Raw genomic sequence first — 15,619 nt, 5'->3', positions numbered from 1 at the left:
CCTTATGCATTGCTAGAAGATCCTTAGTAACCATTTCTCTCAGAAAAATGTAAGGGATCAAAACCAGTTTCCTGAAGTGAAATAATTTACATAACATAAAGTCAATGGCTGAATTTAAAGTGATTAAAGAGGAGGAGGAGATACCAAAGATACCCAGTGGACACTAGTGATGTTCAACTTGTTAGAAAGTATAGATATTTTCATATTTCTTCATTACCTCCTCTGCCGTTCATTCCACATCTAGATTTCTTGTATTGATTTTGTCTGTTACTTTTTGCCACATCTGCTTGTGCGTGTTTGTTCTCTCATCTTCTGTCCAGCTTGGCTTTCTATTTCTTTTTGTATTCTTCTTGTTTATTTTGGAGAAGCTGGCTAACACTGACAATACTACTGTCAAGTAACATTAAAGGATGATGACATGACATAAACACTTAGCCAAGGAGAAAACCTTAGAGGTTTTATGCAATGTTCCTAAATGAACCCCTCAGCTCAGGGACATATTTTGCATAAGGGACAAACTTAAGTCTAAACTTGGTGTAGTTCTGGTCACTGAAGCCTTGGGGCAGTTCCCCCAGTTTGCCCAGTTATTTAAATTTCTTTTCTTCCTGTCCTTGTTCAGCTGATCAAAAGTATTGCTTTAAAGGAGAAGTTCACATCTTTCAAGTACATCTTCAAACAATACTTACATGCTCATATGTAGATTGGATTAGCTTTGCTCTCTGTAATCTTTACTTTCCTCATTACAAAAGTCCATTCAAAACTTCATATGGGGCTTTTGAGATCTGATGTTACAAAATCAAGTGGGTATTTTCCAAAAGGCTTTTGATGATCTCCTTGGCAAAAAGAAACAAAAACAACAAGGACAACACTTCAGATTAAATTTAACGTTTATTGGGAAAATGGGTGCATCCTATCCACAACACCATATCTTTATGTCCAGGGTTAGCAACGGGTTGTGTGTGATAGGGAGTGTGTGACAACAGGTGTTTTTTTACAATGTGTCATCATTTTCCAAGAGTCATTTTGGCTGCATGCAATTATGCATAAAATAGACTCAGCATGACTATAACCATAAAAGCCGCATGTTGACAGTGAAGGTCAGCGTGCTGGAAAAATGATAATCTCAAGCCAAACAGAAATACTGCGTGAGCTGATTTTTAAAGTGGGATACTTGTTGTGGAAAGCTATTCATAGCACTGTGATAACCTTTTGGAGTGTGATGTTTTGACCTGCTTTAACTCATCTTTGTTTCAGAGGAAGCTGCGTTCAGCCTAGATAGATCTGGAAACTTTTGGTTAATTCTTAATGATAACGTGTGTGATAATAATGATGATGATAATGTGACCCTGATAAGAGGCATAATGGATAATACTTCCCTCTTCCTCAAATGACTTGGCAAGAAAACACAGAGCACTGCAGTCAGAGCCACACAGCCAAAGATAATTTAAAGAAGAGAATGAGTGTTTTCAGTCATGGGTCATAAAGATAAGTTGATGGCCTGATGTGACGTACAGTTAACTGTCAAATTAACCCTCATAAGTTTGTAAACCAATATTTACAATGTTTATCTGCTTTGTTTTAAAGTCCTTCTGACCTCAACTGTCAGACCTCAATATGACCTCTTTTCTCTGTTGTCTAAAGACATAGGTGACTGGACCAATATCTAATATACAATCATGTAGTACATAGTACAGTTTTTTTAATATTGTGATTTACTGAAGTCTCACCTAGAGTGGCTCAAATATAAACAACAGATGAGAGGTTAAACAAATCTTTGTGCACAGATTACAGCATCTGCAGTATTTAGAGCCCTAAGCTATTATATTTTAGTAAAAAAAAAAAAAAAACACCTATCCTGAAGCTCAAGTCTTCATGCTTGTTCTACTAACATGCATTCCAGCCATTATTCCCAGGTACAGATGTACCCCAGAATCTCAAACGATGCACAGGGCACCTTTAAGCATCTCTATGTGACACAAAGCTGAAACACATTAACACGTGGTTAATGTTGTGAAACTGTTGCGGTTAGGTTTAGAAAAAAAATACACGATGTATTCACATCATGTTACATAATTTTCAAGTATTTAGAATACTTATTTTAACCTGAAACCTGAGTGACATGAATGTGTGATGACCGCACATAAATTAGGTAACGTTATATGTTCTTGTTGAAGCGTGCTCGTCTCCATCTCAGGGTGTGTATCTGCGCCCAGAGCGTGCAGCAGTGTGAAGTGTGGGTTGAGAGGGTGATCCGAGTCATTGGTTATTGTTCGTGCGAGACGTGTGACAGATCGGTGGTTGAGCTCTGTGAGGTCAGGTGTGGGATGGTTGATGATTTTGGATGTGGTGTGTGTTATTTAAGTGAGTTTTGGTTTCACATGGGACATAGGTTTGTAAGCTGTGTATCGTTACATTGAAACAACATTGACTTTTGGTTTCGCATGGGAATTAGGTAGGTAAGTTAGGCTGCATAACATAATGTTAAAACAAATTTGACTTTTAGTTTCAAACAGGACATGAACAGAGGTCTTCTGGATGAAAGTCATTGCTTGTTTGACCCATCCAAGTATGCAGACTTTCTCACTCTTTATACTATCAGTTGGTCTCAGTGTCACGTATTGCCATGGATGGATTCAAATTGGAGTTTGGTGAAAGTCTAGTGTCTCTTGTGAAGATGCTGAAGGGTGCCTCAATATCACACACCGAAGGGTGTAACAGAGTGTCAGTTCTTTATGACCTAGGAATGACAATGGACTGGCCTTCCATATCTTACCTTTAGCATTTAATGTATGTGGGCTTTTTAATTAAACTTCAACAGTAACCTTTTCTCCTCTCTTGCACCTCACTTGTTAACAGTTAAGACAGGACGCAGACAGGAAGTGACACCAACTTGGGTGCTTCATACTGGCACCAGTTCTTCAGCTGAAAGCTTCAAAATCCCAATAAAGACTCCCTGTCAGAGGATTTTATGTTGGAAAAACTGATGTAATGCTGCCAGTGGTTGCTGTGGTGTAGAGAGGCAGATGGGTGTTGGAAGGTGGAGAGGCACCTTGAGGTGTCTGGTATTCTCATCACCTACCCAGGAGCTCTGTATCAGCTGGTATGTCCAACATTGCAGCTAGCTCTAGTGTTTCATGCACTATCACTCACTACCTCAGCATTGCATCCTGAATAACCTCTTACCCTTTTATATTATCATATCATGTCACATATTCAGTATGTAAATCTAAAAGTCTATATACAGTGCATAAGTAAAGACACGTGAACAAATGTAATAAAATACTAATAAGAATTTGAATATATATAGAATATATATTATCTACTGAAAGGGGCATCAAATTTAAGATTATAGCAAATAACAATTGAGGCTATCATGGTTTTTCAAAGGATAAAGAAAAAAAATGGAGAAAAATTCAAACAAGATGAAATGCCTAAAAACAATAACATAGTGATGATTTTACAATTTCAAGAAACTTCCCAATAAATGTAAAAAGTTTAAAGCATCAGGGCAACATATTGGCTAAAAATCCATATCGCACAACAGCAACGATCATAGTTCAACTCCAGTTTGGGATGTTAGCTTCATATCATTCACCTCTCTCTTAACCCTAACCTTTCCTGTCAAACTCTCCTCTGTTCTCTATAAAATCAAGGCAACAATGCCCGAAACATAGGGTAAAAAATGTGAAGTTTGCCCTCAGGTCAATGCTGGAGTAAATGCCAGAGCGTAGCTGAAATCATACAGATGCATTTTCAGAACAAGGTTCATAAAAAGACGACTACATTTCAATATGTTGTGTAAAAAGTTGACACTTTTACCAGATGCTAGAAAGAAAGCTTTACAGGGTGTCCAAAAGGGTTCATTCTCTGGGAAACATGGATATGCTTAGTAAATTATCATGATAGTTTCATTTGATTTTTCCTCTGCTCAGGTCGAAGCTGTAGTGGCTATAGGTGTAGATTTCAGGGGGGACATGTATTTGTGCCCTGCAATAAAAACCATGAAAGTAGCAGAGTACTTTTACTTTGCCAAAATTAAAGACATTTACACCAAATACTGATGCAAAAAAAAAAAAAAAAATCAAAAGCAGGAAAGTAAATGTTTGATCCAACACTACAACTACAACTGCATACTGATGTTTAGATGGGTATGATGTTTTCCAGGTTCACCATATTAGTTTAGTGTGTTAGCATGCTAAAATTTGCTAATTAGCACTAAGCACAAAGTATAGCTTAGCCTGATGTGACATTCAAGCCAGCCCACAAAAAGGCCGGGCCCCTGAAAAGGTCCAGTGAATGAGCATTCCCATATCTGCTTTACTCTTTTCAACACATACCTGGTCATGTGGCCGGCGGCCCGCAGTCTGTTTCTCACATTTGCATACCAAAAAAAAAAAAGAAAAAAAAAAGAAAAAGACTCATACCATTTTCAGGAGAGGGGGTTCTCTTTATGACACAGATTACATTCTATTAAAGCAACAGAAAATGTTTATTTTTGTTGCTTTAATTGATAATAGTGAATATTTTGTGAATATGTATCTATCATTGCTCACATTTACATGCTTATATCTGGCTTCCATGGGCCCCTCCCAATGGCTAAGGCCCTGAAATCTTTACCCACTTATGGGCAGCCCTGGGATCACTGGTTTTGCAGGTACTTGGTCATAAACTCTTTGGGGTCTGTCCACTGGGGAACATTAATGTCAAAATCAAATTACCCATCCCTCGAACCAAGCTGCTCGCATTGCTAAAAGACTACACCTACTACTACTACTACTACTGCCGTCCCATTGACAGCTACAATGATCCTGACGGTTCTTGAAAATATGATCAATCAAAAAACATCTTATCAGAGGTGGACAATACTGAACAAGTTCTTCTACATATTACAGGAAATACAGGGTCATTACTACAAAGCCAGTGTACACAAACCTCTATTGCCTAATCCCACCAGCCGCCCCAGACGTAACATTGTGTTTTACCCTGGAAAAATGCAAGAGCACAGGTTTTGCCCTCGATGGCCTTGAAAATATCATCTTTGCTCTCTAGTGTTGGAGTAAATGTCGGGCAGAATAGAGAGACAGTCAACATTGTGTTATTTTACAGCCTGCCTGCACACACATCTTTCCTGCTCACGTGTATCCCTCTCCGACCTCAGCAGCAGCCTCACCCAACCCTCCATCCTGCAAGATAACTTACCGTAGCTTATTATTTTCCCCCAGCCAGCCACTAAATCTTTGGCATGTTTATTACAAAGCCGGGATCATGGATTCCAGGAAGGGGAATAAAACAGGTTCTGATTGTATACCTTCTCCTTCCTCAAAGCACTCACAACTCAGTGCCCAATAAATTACTTTGCTGATATGATACGGCACTATTTGTGTTTGGGTTACTAAATAACCGAGTCAGTTAGGCAGCTGTTATTGCAGCGACATGCTATTGCTAATGGCCCAGAGCCATTAGTCATTACCATAAAATAAAATGAGTAGTCAAATAAAAAGCCTAACACACATCCTTCAAGTCAGCTTAATGAGCAGGAGCCTCTTCCTGGTGGATGTACATTTGTTATTTTTATGTTTATTTCCTGAATTAAATATTGAATAAATGTTTATAAAAGTCTTAGAAAATGCAGATTTGAAGAAAATATTCTTTGCTGCTAAAGGCGATCTCAGCCCCACCCTCATATATATGTTTTTGATATATATAATTGAATATGAAGGAAAAAGATCTGAAGGTCTAATGATAATGGTTGACTTCTAGTCCTGACAATGCAGTTCAGCCTAATGTGTTCAAGTGATTACCCACACAAGGGTCTGATGGGGTGGGGTGTATGTGGAGAGCATTAGAGTAAGGGCGCATTCACGCCAGGATAGTTGGGGGGACTCGACTGGGCAGGGAATGCCAAAAAATTTCACACCTTTATTTGGTTCGGTTCACTTTCACACTGCACCTTTTAAAGCGAACCAAATCGCCTGGACAACTTCACACAGTTACAACTGCTGCTTGTTTGGGGGCAGTAATGCCCGAAATGACCACTGACCATGAAGAATAAAAGCATAAGGGAGAAGAAAACCCGGTTCATTGATTGGCCAGGACCGAAAACGGAAATCCATCCCCTTCAGCCGGCTTGGTCACCACAAACATCAAAATGCATTGTGCTCTATGTCACTTCCTCTCTTTGGTTTGCTGGATAGTCTCTTTGCATTTCCCACTGTAAGCGAACCACACCAGGGTTCACTTGCAAGTGAACCGAAACCTCCAGTTTTCAAGCGGACCAGGGATCACTCGTGTGGTCAGCACCAGAATTCGAATGAGCGTTCACACCACTGCAAATCAACCGAACTATCCCTGAAAGCACACCAGGGTTCGTTTAAAGCGGATCAAAAATGCGTCCTAAGCCAAAATGAAAAAGTAAAAGCAATCCTGGGCACAGTACAAAGGTGCTCTAGGTGGCCAAATCTGCCAGGTCCAGCCCTGTCATGTCAAGACACTGTCCCTGGTGAAGCATAGCTGGAAAAGTTTTCAAACTACACATGCAATCATTAAAAACTTACTACTCTGAATACACACTGTGGGGTACATCCTGGCCAGTGCTAAAGTGTCATACTGTGTCATACAGCAAAACTGTATGCTGTTAAAGAGGTGGAACAACAGTCTATTCAGAGTGAGCAGCGCTCTGGTGGGAAGACAGTCCTGTATCACCACCTGTTACCTTATCACTCACTAAATGGAAATGAATCCTTTATATGTTTTGTGCAGCTTAAACATGCTGGCTCATGCAAAGGCTGTGTAGTTTGTGTGTCTTTTGTGTTTAATGTCCTGCACAGTGGTGTTACGCCACATCGGCTGTTTCATTCAGTTTGCTTTTCGTCATTCTGGGGGGAAAAAAAAGGTGCAGCCTGCAGAGTTTTTTAAGAGTGCAAATGTGAGATATAGTTGACAAGAAAGTAAATGCAGTTGTCAGTTGAAGGATTTATTACGGTGTGTGTTTGTATACAGCGCTGGAGGTGAGGGGTATTTGCATTATGTGTGTGTTTTTGTAAGGGTGGGTGACAGGGATAAAAGAGGTGAGGAGGAAAAAGAGAAAGATATCAACATAGAAAGAGACAGGGAGGGGTGGTGAGAAGGCGAGAATGTGTATTACTCTCATTGAAGTCTAAGGGTTCTTCCTCCCCCCCACCCCCCCCCACCCCCAGACACCACCTCAAGGCCAAGGCACTGTCTCAACCTATTTGCATAAAGTGCTAAAAGGGGAGCTGACAGAGCAAGGCAGGTAATATTGGCCAACGGACGCAGAGGAAGGAGGACCCAGAGCAGACAAAAGCTATTACACAGCCTCTGAGCGCACACCCACCTACACACACACACACACACACACACACACACACACACACACACACACACCTGTGACTCCAGCACAGTGTTCAGACCAGTACAGAGGAGGACCTTGGCCTGTCCAGAGGCACAATTAAAACCCCAAACTCCCTTCCGGCATCTCAGAAGTCAGTTGACTTTGACTCCAGGAAAATGCATTTTTGAGAGTAAAGGGAGTGAGCTGAGCCTGGCCCAGAGAGATAAAGCAAGGATCATCTGACATCTTCTTCAGTTCACAGGTAAACTGAACCTCTACTCTAAATGCTGCCTTGTGCTTTTGTGCTTTTGTGCTTTTTATATCGGTTTGTGGCCTATAATACAAGACAGTGTTTTCATTTAAGCAGTTTCTTTGAAAGTAAAGACCATAAATGACCTGACTCTTTTTAAGAACTGCAGCACTGTGAGTGAAGAGATTTTCCTAAAACCAAGTACCTATAAAAATCCAGACTGTTGGCTTGATCTGTAATCAATGAGGCATTTCCTTAACTTATTTTTTTAAGTTTATTCATTCACAAATAAATGTGCAGGTGGATTACATCCATCATAAGGTGGATAACAGAACCCCAGTAGCAGCTGCATGAGCCAGTGGTCACATTTTTTTCTGTATATTCAGTTAGGATCCTCAGGTATCTGCATACTGTTTCCTGCATTGTGTGTTGTATTTACACATGTGCTATCTGTGCATGCTCCGGTCTGTCTCCGCTTCAGCCAGCCTTATGTTCAGTTTAACTGCCAGCACCCCCGCCCTCAGTTCAAATGGCAGGTTGATCGAGTTTCACTTACTTTTCAGACTGAGAACAGGTAGGGCAGCATTATGGATGACAGTTGAGCTGATGATACACACAGCTGAGCCCGACACAAAGGGGCTAACAAAAAGAAAAACTACGGTATTTGACATGAAGACTGAAGGGAACGTTTCAGATTAAATTAGGTCTCGTGACAGACGAGGTGCGATTTGTACACTAATAGGTCAGTAGGACAGGTGAGAAAAACATGATATGCCACTGATAATGAGGGACACAGCACAATACTGTACAAAGACAATAAAGGGACCTCTCCTGTGTTTGAAGTTGGTATTTTTGGGTTCAGCAGTTAATATTTGACTCTGCTGTCGAGTGCATGAACCTTTAGATTGTCCCTAAAGCCCTATGGATTACCTTTCCTCCACTTGGACTCTGGACAGTTAAAAAACAATGACAGAAACACTTCAATGTGGTTTATACATCTCTGTTGTGCAAATGATCAGTACATAGGCAATTAGAGTTTCTCCACCTTAAACCAGTGGTACTCCAAGATATTTTTCATAGGGGTGGCCAGACTGAAAATCATGGGGTGACACACCAAGTCCAAAAGCCATAACTGAAAATTAGGAATTCTATTATGTTCTTAAAATATATAGGCTAGTTTAAAACCTAATTGGTTAATATAACCAATTATTTGATGTGCATAGACTAACACCAGTACATTTAACAATTTGAGTTCCACAGCAATCCTGTTTTAATGTGTTACATGTTAGTCAGTTCATTGTTCTTCAAATAGGCTGGTTGTCCTTTTCTTTAAAAAGACAAACGTACAGCTTTAATTTGAAGGAGTACAATGGTTGTAAGGAACATAACAAAGTTCACATCAAGCTTTGCCGACATGGTTGGCACCAATAGACACCTTCAGCTGTAGTTATTTAGTGCTCGCAGAAGAAGAAATCATAAGAAATAAGTAAATTGCTCATAAATTCAACTTTTCTTTTGTAAAAGAATGTATGAGCTATTTAATATTTCAAAACTTTTAGTCCCATTTAATGAGTCTAAAACTATATCTTTTTACTAGACAGATATCTCTACAATACCACGCTCATCTAGACTACCAATTGCTTAAATTTCAGAAAACTGAGACGCCACCAATGCAGGGAGATATTTCATAAATTGTTCTCAGTGCAGTCTCACTTGTGACTGGAATGTGTGAAAGACTTTCAGAGGGTCAGATCACGATGTGAACAGCATATTTTTGCATTTGTAAATAAGATCAGTAGGAATTTAGAGAGGTGTGGAGTGGTTTCGGTGCATTCCTCCTGACCAGCCAGTGGACAAATGCTGTGAACCTTTAGCTAAGATAGAAGTTAAATGTGTAACCAAACCACTAGAGATGGAGATGACCTGAGGACAAACTTAGACTTCACACAGGTGAGGTCACATCAAGCTCACAGCTAAGCAGGTTAGACCAGGTTCTGATCTTCTTGTTTTTATTTTTACCCTGTAAAAGCGAATGTATTTGAACCTTTTTGGCGTATTTATTTAGAACTCTGTTGTATCAGGTGAGTATTGGAGCCTGGTGTTCTGATGAGGACCATTAGAGGAATCATTAGGAGTACAACAAAGTGCAGCCTGGGGCTGTCACTAAAACGCTCTCACCTCATTGGCTTTTGACAATGGGAGACTGTGTTGTTGTTCAGTGCTCAGATGGTTGCTGTTTACTTAGTGCTCATTCTACAGGTAACATGACCTGGGGCTTTGGGAAACAGTGTCTCCTTTTAAAGACCTTGAGCTTGATCTCTATGACCCGTGACTGATGTGAAGAAACATATATTGATTAACCTAATATGAACCTTTATGGGTGTGAATGGACACTTTGTGTAAACACTGGCTATGCAAATTATAACGGCATAGCTTTAGAGAGCAACCTGCGCCTGACTGTGGTTAATGCCTGTCTGTTGAACCACAAATTACTTTATTTGAACCAAAAAAACATCCAGTTCTCAAAGTGAAAAAAGGCAAAGTAGTTCATTTCAATTCCAGTTCAGAGAGGAGACAACTGACACAAATTGTCATAGCATGGTTACTATTTAAGATATTTATTGTGTCATTTGTTCAGTCATTTCTTGAAACTGCACTTTGCATGCTTGAGCAGCTTCATTTGAAAATGAGAAGCCACTGTGTAAATATTTGAATGCTTGAAGGACTTCATTGAGTTTTTCAGTTGGCTGCTCTCTCACTGGATGCAGGTATTTTCTTATTAGTGGTTGATGAGGTGCATAAGTGTGATTTTTTGGAGGGGGGGGACGACAAAAGGGACACATCCCCCTCAATATTTAGAACGCCCCAAACCCCGGTTTCACATGTTCCCCTCACATGTTCCCAATATTGAAATGAAACCTACATCCTTGGTGAAGAAGGATTGTCCACTGTCCACTGTGGTTTTATCTGGATACACTTTTACACAGGAGTCTTCACCAACTGACCACACTCGATAACAGAATGTCAGTGTTAGCAGTAGGGGAATATAGTTTTGATCAGTGATTAGGGGAGGCTTTAAACTGATAAGACAGGTGTAATTATACAGAAAAATCTGCCCTCAGCCCACTAAAGCATGTTCGAATTCAGTAGAGACGCAGAGAGAGAGAGTTGGCGAAGCAGGAATTTCAAGGGTAGATGGAGCGATTAGACAGAGAACAAGCAGAGACTTTGTGTAGGGGGGAGTGCTGGGGCAGGACCAGCCCTGAGGGCACAGAGAGGAGAACACCTGTGCTCTGACAATCCATCATCCCTATCACACAAACACAGTCTTCTTCACTAGGGGCCTTTAATACCTCAGCCAAAGCACTAGCAGACAGTTTATTACCATGTAATATTCTTATCATCCTAAAAGAAGTGGACGAGGAGGCCAAACTCAGAGGACAGCAACAATTTGGCCCATTAAAGCCCTGAGATCTGCAGACTTTACACTTTCCAAATAAGATACAGGTGACCTACAGAGACACCAAACCTGCTCTATTAGCTTCTGATATACAGATTTGAACACACATGTTCAAAAAGTCACACTAACAAAGCAGCCTGTGTTTATCCCTGATTCTATTCCAGGGAGGGCCACATACTGTAACGCGTCCAAAACAGTCTTTCATCAGCTGCTAGATGCAAAAAATGCCCAAGGACTCCCTGTACCAGCTGGTGTACAAGCGAAACCTTAAAAATAAGGTGTCTCTAGCGGGGCTGTTTAAGGGTTAAAAAACTAACAGGAGCAGTTTATATCAGTAGCTTACAATAGCAGGAAAGATAGCACTTGGGCTAAACCCTTTAAGTGTAAATTTACCAAAGTATGCTTGCTTAATCATTGGTTAGATAACATAGATTCTGAGTTTTCACCAGTCTAGGATATCACTATATAAATATTAATGAAATATTTGAAAGTTAAAGCTGCACCCCTCTGGGTTTATCTGCCCTGGGAAATTTACTAGGTTGGAAAGTGTCTTTCCTCATCAATTAAGCAATGTACCCTGAGGACAATAAAGTTTACACTCTGACTGACTCTATGTACAGGTCATGAGCAAGCAAAATACACCCAGTGTCACCATGTTTACAATGACCGCTAATTACTGTTTGGCTGACCCATTTAGCATTGTGATATGACACTCAGCAAATGATGAGACGCGGCAGAGTCATTCGCTGGTCAATCCTTCCAACACTAAACTGCTGTAGGTCAGTGGAGGTAAGTAGAGGTTATGTAATTTTATAATTACATCTGCCGAGGAGGTTATGTTTTCGGTTCAGTTTCTGTATCGATTTGATTGTATGTCAGGTGAATTTCCAAAAAATTAGTTTTCACAATTTTCAGGAATCTTGGGGGAGGGGTGCAGCATGGGCCAGTGAGAACCCTTTTAATTTTGGACCAGACAAATCACAGGGCAGATGCAGGAATTATTTTTCGCCTATGTTAATACTGGGAGAAGTGTCATTTGGCCTTCACGTGAATCTGCAGAGAGAGCAGACCTACATCAGTTTATGGTAGAATCAAGGGTCCTGATAAGGCTCGTCTTTGTTTTTCTGGTTTGGGGTCCAGATGTCCAGATGTGCAGATTCCTTGTGTCCAGATTTCAGAGGTGTGGACTCGAATCACATGACTTGGTCTTGAGTCTCACTCAAGTCACAAATTTGATGACTATAGACTCAACAAAATCAAAAAAGACTTGCAACTTGACTTGGACTTTAACACCAGTGACTTATGAAGCATTCATGAGTTTTGTAAATGTCTTATATTACTGCTAAAATGGCATTACATTTGGTGAAGAGCACATTATGACTCAAAACTCAAAGTTTAGGAGTCAGTCTTCATGTGGGACTTGAACTGGGACTTCAGTGCAAAGATTTGGGACTTGCTTGTGACTTGCAAAACAATGACCTGGTCTCACCTCTGCCTGATTCAAATGAAACCACTGATTTTTTGTTGTTGTTGTTGCTTCCTCATAACCATGCTATCCAAACAGTAGCACTCACTCTGTATATGCAGTATGTTTCAGTCAGTGCTGCCCACACTACGTACCGTACGGGGTGGACATTGTCCTTTCCATTCCTGTCCTGGCAGGCCGCTGATTTGTTTGTGCTTGTCGCTGTTGCTTTAGCAAGCCCACAGTCACATTCAAGCCATTTGTCCCATTTTGCATCACACCCGTGATTGAATTACTCATTGACAGACCAAAATCCTGTCACCTTTGCAATATTATGTGTGCTCTACATGAGGCTTAAAATAGTTAAAAGTTCAACATTCACCTGGGCTGTATAAAATGTGCACTGATTGACTAAAATCCTGTTAGCTTGATGGGATTACAGTTGTGCATGACTGAAAAAATGTTTTGCACGTGCTTGCACAGTTTTCATGATGCTAGCAGCAAGATATCAACTGTAATAGGAAAACTAATCTGTACTTGCCATCTGTTCTTTTTTTTCAGACAGTTCAGAAGTTAAAGACAGACCAGGAGGAGAAAAGAAAGGGCCAAGGAAGACTCAACAGAGGAGAGAGTGGAAATTCATTTCTGACGATGGAACAGATTTGGCACATGCAGGTCTCCCCCCAGGACACTGCCGGAGATCTGAAAAAGAAGGTGTCAGTCACTAGCCAGCCAGAGTGCTCCATCTGCTACAACTACTACGACAATGTTTTCAAAACACCCAAGCTGCTGGAGTGCACCCACACCTTCTGTCTGGAGTGCCTCTCCCGCCTCATGGCTGTCTCTCTGGCTGACCAGGACGATAACAGCGGCAGCACTCGCCTCTCCTGTCCCTTCTGCCGTCACCCCACCATGCTGCCTGAGGAGGGACCCCCTGCTCTGACAACCAGCCACGAGGTCCTCTGCAAGCTGCCCAGCCACCAGCAGCACGAAGAGCCAGTGTGGCTGGAAGGGGAGAAGCTGTGCTACAAGAGCTCAGGGCAGGACGCCAGCTCGGGCGCCCCTGACAGTCCATCAGCCTTCTGCATCTGCATTGATATTGGAGCGAGTAAGGCAGTGGATGCTCCGAGCCAGACCCAGACCCAGACCCGGACTTTTGGCCTGCTGGACCGGCTATCAGACTGGAAGAGGATGGTGCTCTTCATCGTGCTCATGGTGCTGCTTATTGTAGTTGTGTTGTGGCCACTGCAGTGTGTATTCACCACTGGGAACATGCGCTGTATGCGAGAACCTATCCACTCAAACCCAACTACCCCCCCAACAACTACCACTCATCTCAACCTGTTCGCCAGGCAAACTGGTCTGACAGATTAAACTTATAGACTGACTGGACTTCACTGGAACTATATTGTTTATGACACATTTGACACTGTACATTCTTTGTGCATAACTGCACTTTCGCTAAGTGCACATTGACACACACAACTGTGAAGACCTCAGATGTCTAACTTGCAACAGAACCACAGATGTTAAAGCCTCTATGTGTAGGCTTTTAAGATGTCTGACGTTAGTGCCCCTGGCAGTGGTTTCAACAAAAGAGAGACTGTGGTGGACCCCGCCAAGGGATGGAGATGAAGGAGCTGAGAGCTATACCGACAGCACCAATTTTCACTTGAATTTTGTGTTATTGTGTCATATGCCATCAGACTTATTAGAATTAGGTTGAATTTCAAAATAAGAATCACATGAAAATTTAACCCATAGCAACTTCAACTGTTCATACAAGCTTGCAAAGACACAAATGAAACCAAAGCAACTTGACCAAAGTGTGGAGGGAGATGAACTGTGATGAACACTTCAATTGTGTCCAGTGACACAAACACAGACTCCACATTTTTGCACTTAAATCAACACCTGTAGTTTTAAATTACATCAGAATTTTGGGTCTAACTGGTTTGAATGAATTTGTTGTCATTTTCGGACATTTGGCAGAGTATCTGATAACAGAGGACATGAGTGGGTTGATTTGTGCAAATCATTAAGCAATAAAGAGGAAACTCGCCGCTGTATCCAAGCCAAACAGTGACGTATAAAATACTGATGTGAACTTTGCTTTGCAAACATCTGGTTGACTAAAAAACACTTCAGTTGAGTTCTAGTAAGAAAAAAAGGTCTGCAACAGAAGAAAATGAATGTAAACCCAATGTGCCAACTACGAACTCAAACTTTATATAATGTACATTTGATTTGTGTGTTTTGATACGTCCTTGTTTACAGAACTGTAATAAAAAGATCCTGTTTCTGGGAAAGAACAAATCATTTGTACACGACAGCCTCATTATTTAGACTGATATCATTTGACTGTGACTTGTCATGTTCTTGCATTTTCTCTGCGTCAGTTAGTGATTTAATCTATTTAAACAGCAAGTGTAGTAAATTCCCCTAAAATAACACAAAGCTGCTGACGTGCTTGACTGCAATTAAAAAAGAAGCACTAGTTTCAGGGTCAAGTTGCAAAACAGTTGAGCCATTTACTGACTGCTGTGTGTCATTTCCTCCCTATCTGCACCTTGAACACATGACTATAAAAGCAAAGCCTTTCTTCGCCTTGACAGGAAGTTGCTTTTATTATTCCTGGATTGGGTGTGTCAGATAAACAAAAAGTTAGGCTGTGGGGTTTTCCAGGTACCTCACTTGTGACACAGGGTGATAAGACATTTACGTTAAATTCAAACATTCATTTAGGAGCGGCCATAATAAAAGTGCTACTTCCTGGAGCACTGTGTTAACTGCCAGTACACACAGTTAACCAACAGATGCAGATAAAAACAAAAAGGCTCAGTCATGGCTTCAAATGGGTTGTGAAAATGTTTCCTAAATGAATAAAGGTATAAACAAAGCAGACAATAATAAATATCGTGTGTAAAAGAATGAATAAAAGCTTCTTGTTAGTTGTCCTCATTTTGCTCTGGGGCATTTAAACTACACATTTTCACAAAGGATGCCCAATGTGAAGTTGTCTGTGTTAAGTTTTTCCTTCTCTCCAATAAAGCAGAGTAAACAGCCTATTTCCTTGTGGATAGCAGCTACATA

The 15,619-nt window shown here is 40.9% G+C and overlaps 1 protein-coding gene across 1 annotated transcript; it reads left to right on the top strand.

The window, feature by feature from the left end:
* Positions 1–7,303: 7,303 nt before the first annotated feature.
* On the top strand, positions 7,304–14,333 carry LOC125891643 (RING finger protein 223). Its single transcript, XM_049581035.1, has 2 exons — positions 7,304–7,613; positions 13,088–14,333. The coding sequence occupies exon 2, from the start codon at positions 13,178–13,180 to the stop codon at positions 13,898–13,900; it is 723 nt and encodes a 240-aa protein (XP_049436992.1). The 5' UTR covers positions 7,304–7,613; positions 13,088–13,177; the 3' UTR covers positions 13,901–14,333.
* Positions 14,334–15,619: the final 1,286 nt, after the last annotated feature.

The sequence above is a fragment of the Epinephelus fuscoguttatus genome, linkage group LG7 (assembly GCF_011397635.1).
Source record: "Epinephelus fuscoguttatus linkage group LG7, E.fuscoguttatus.final_Chr_v1".
NCBI lineage: Eukaryota > Metazoa > Chordata > Actinopteri > Perciformes > Serranidae > Epinephelus > Epinephelus fuscoguttatus.
The sequence above is the reverse complement of the archived record's forward strand: the minus strand, read 5'-3'. Positions and strand labels throughout refer to the sequence as shown.

What these genes read in the sequence shown, in the direction of transcription:
- LOC125891643 (XM_049581035.1), top strand. Translation starts at nt 13,178, where the DNA reads ATGGAACAGATTTGGCACATGCAGGTCTCCCCCCAGGACACTGCCGGA.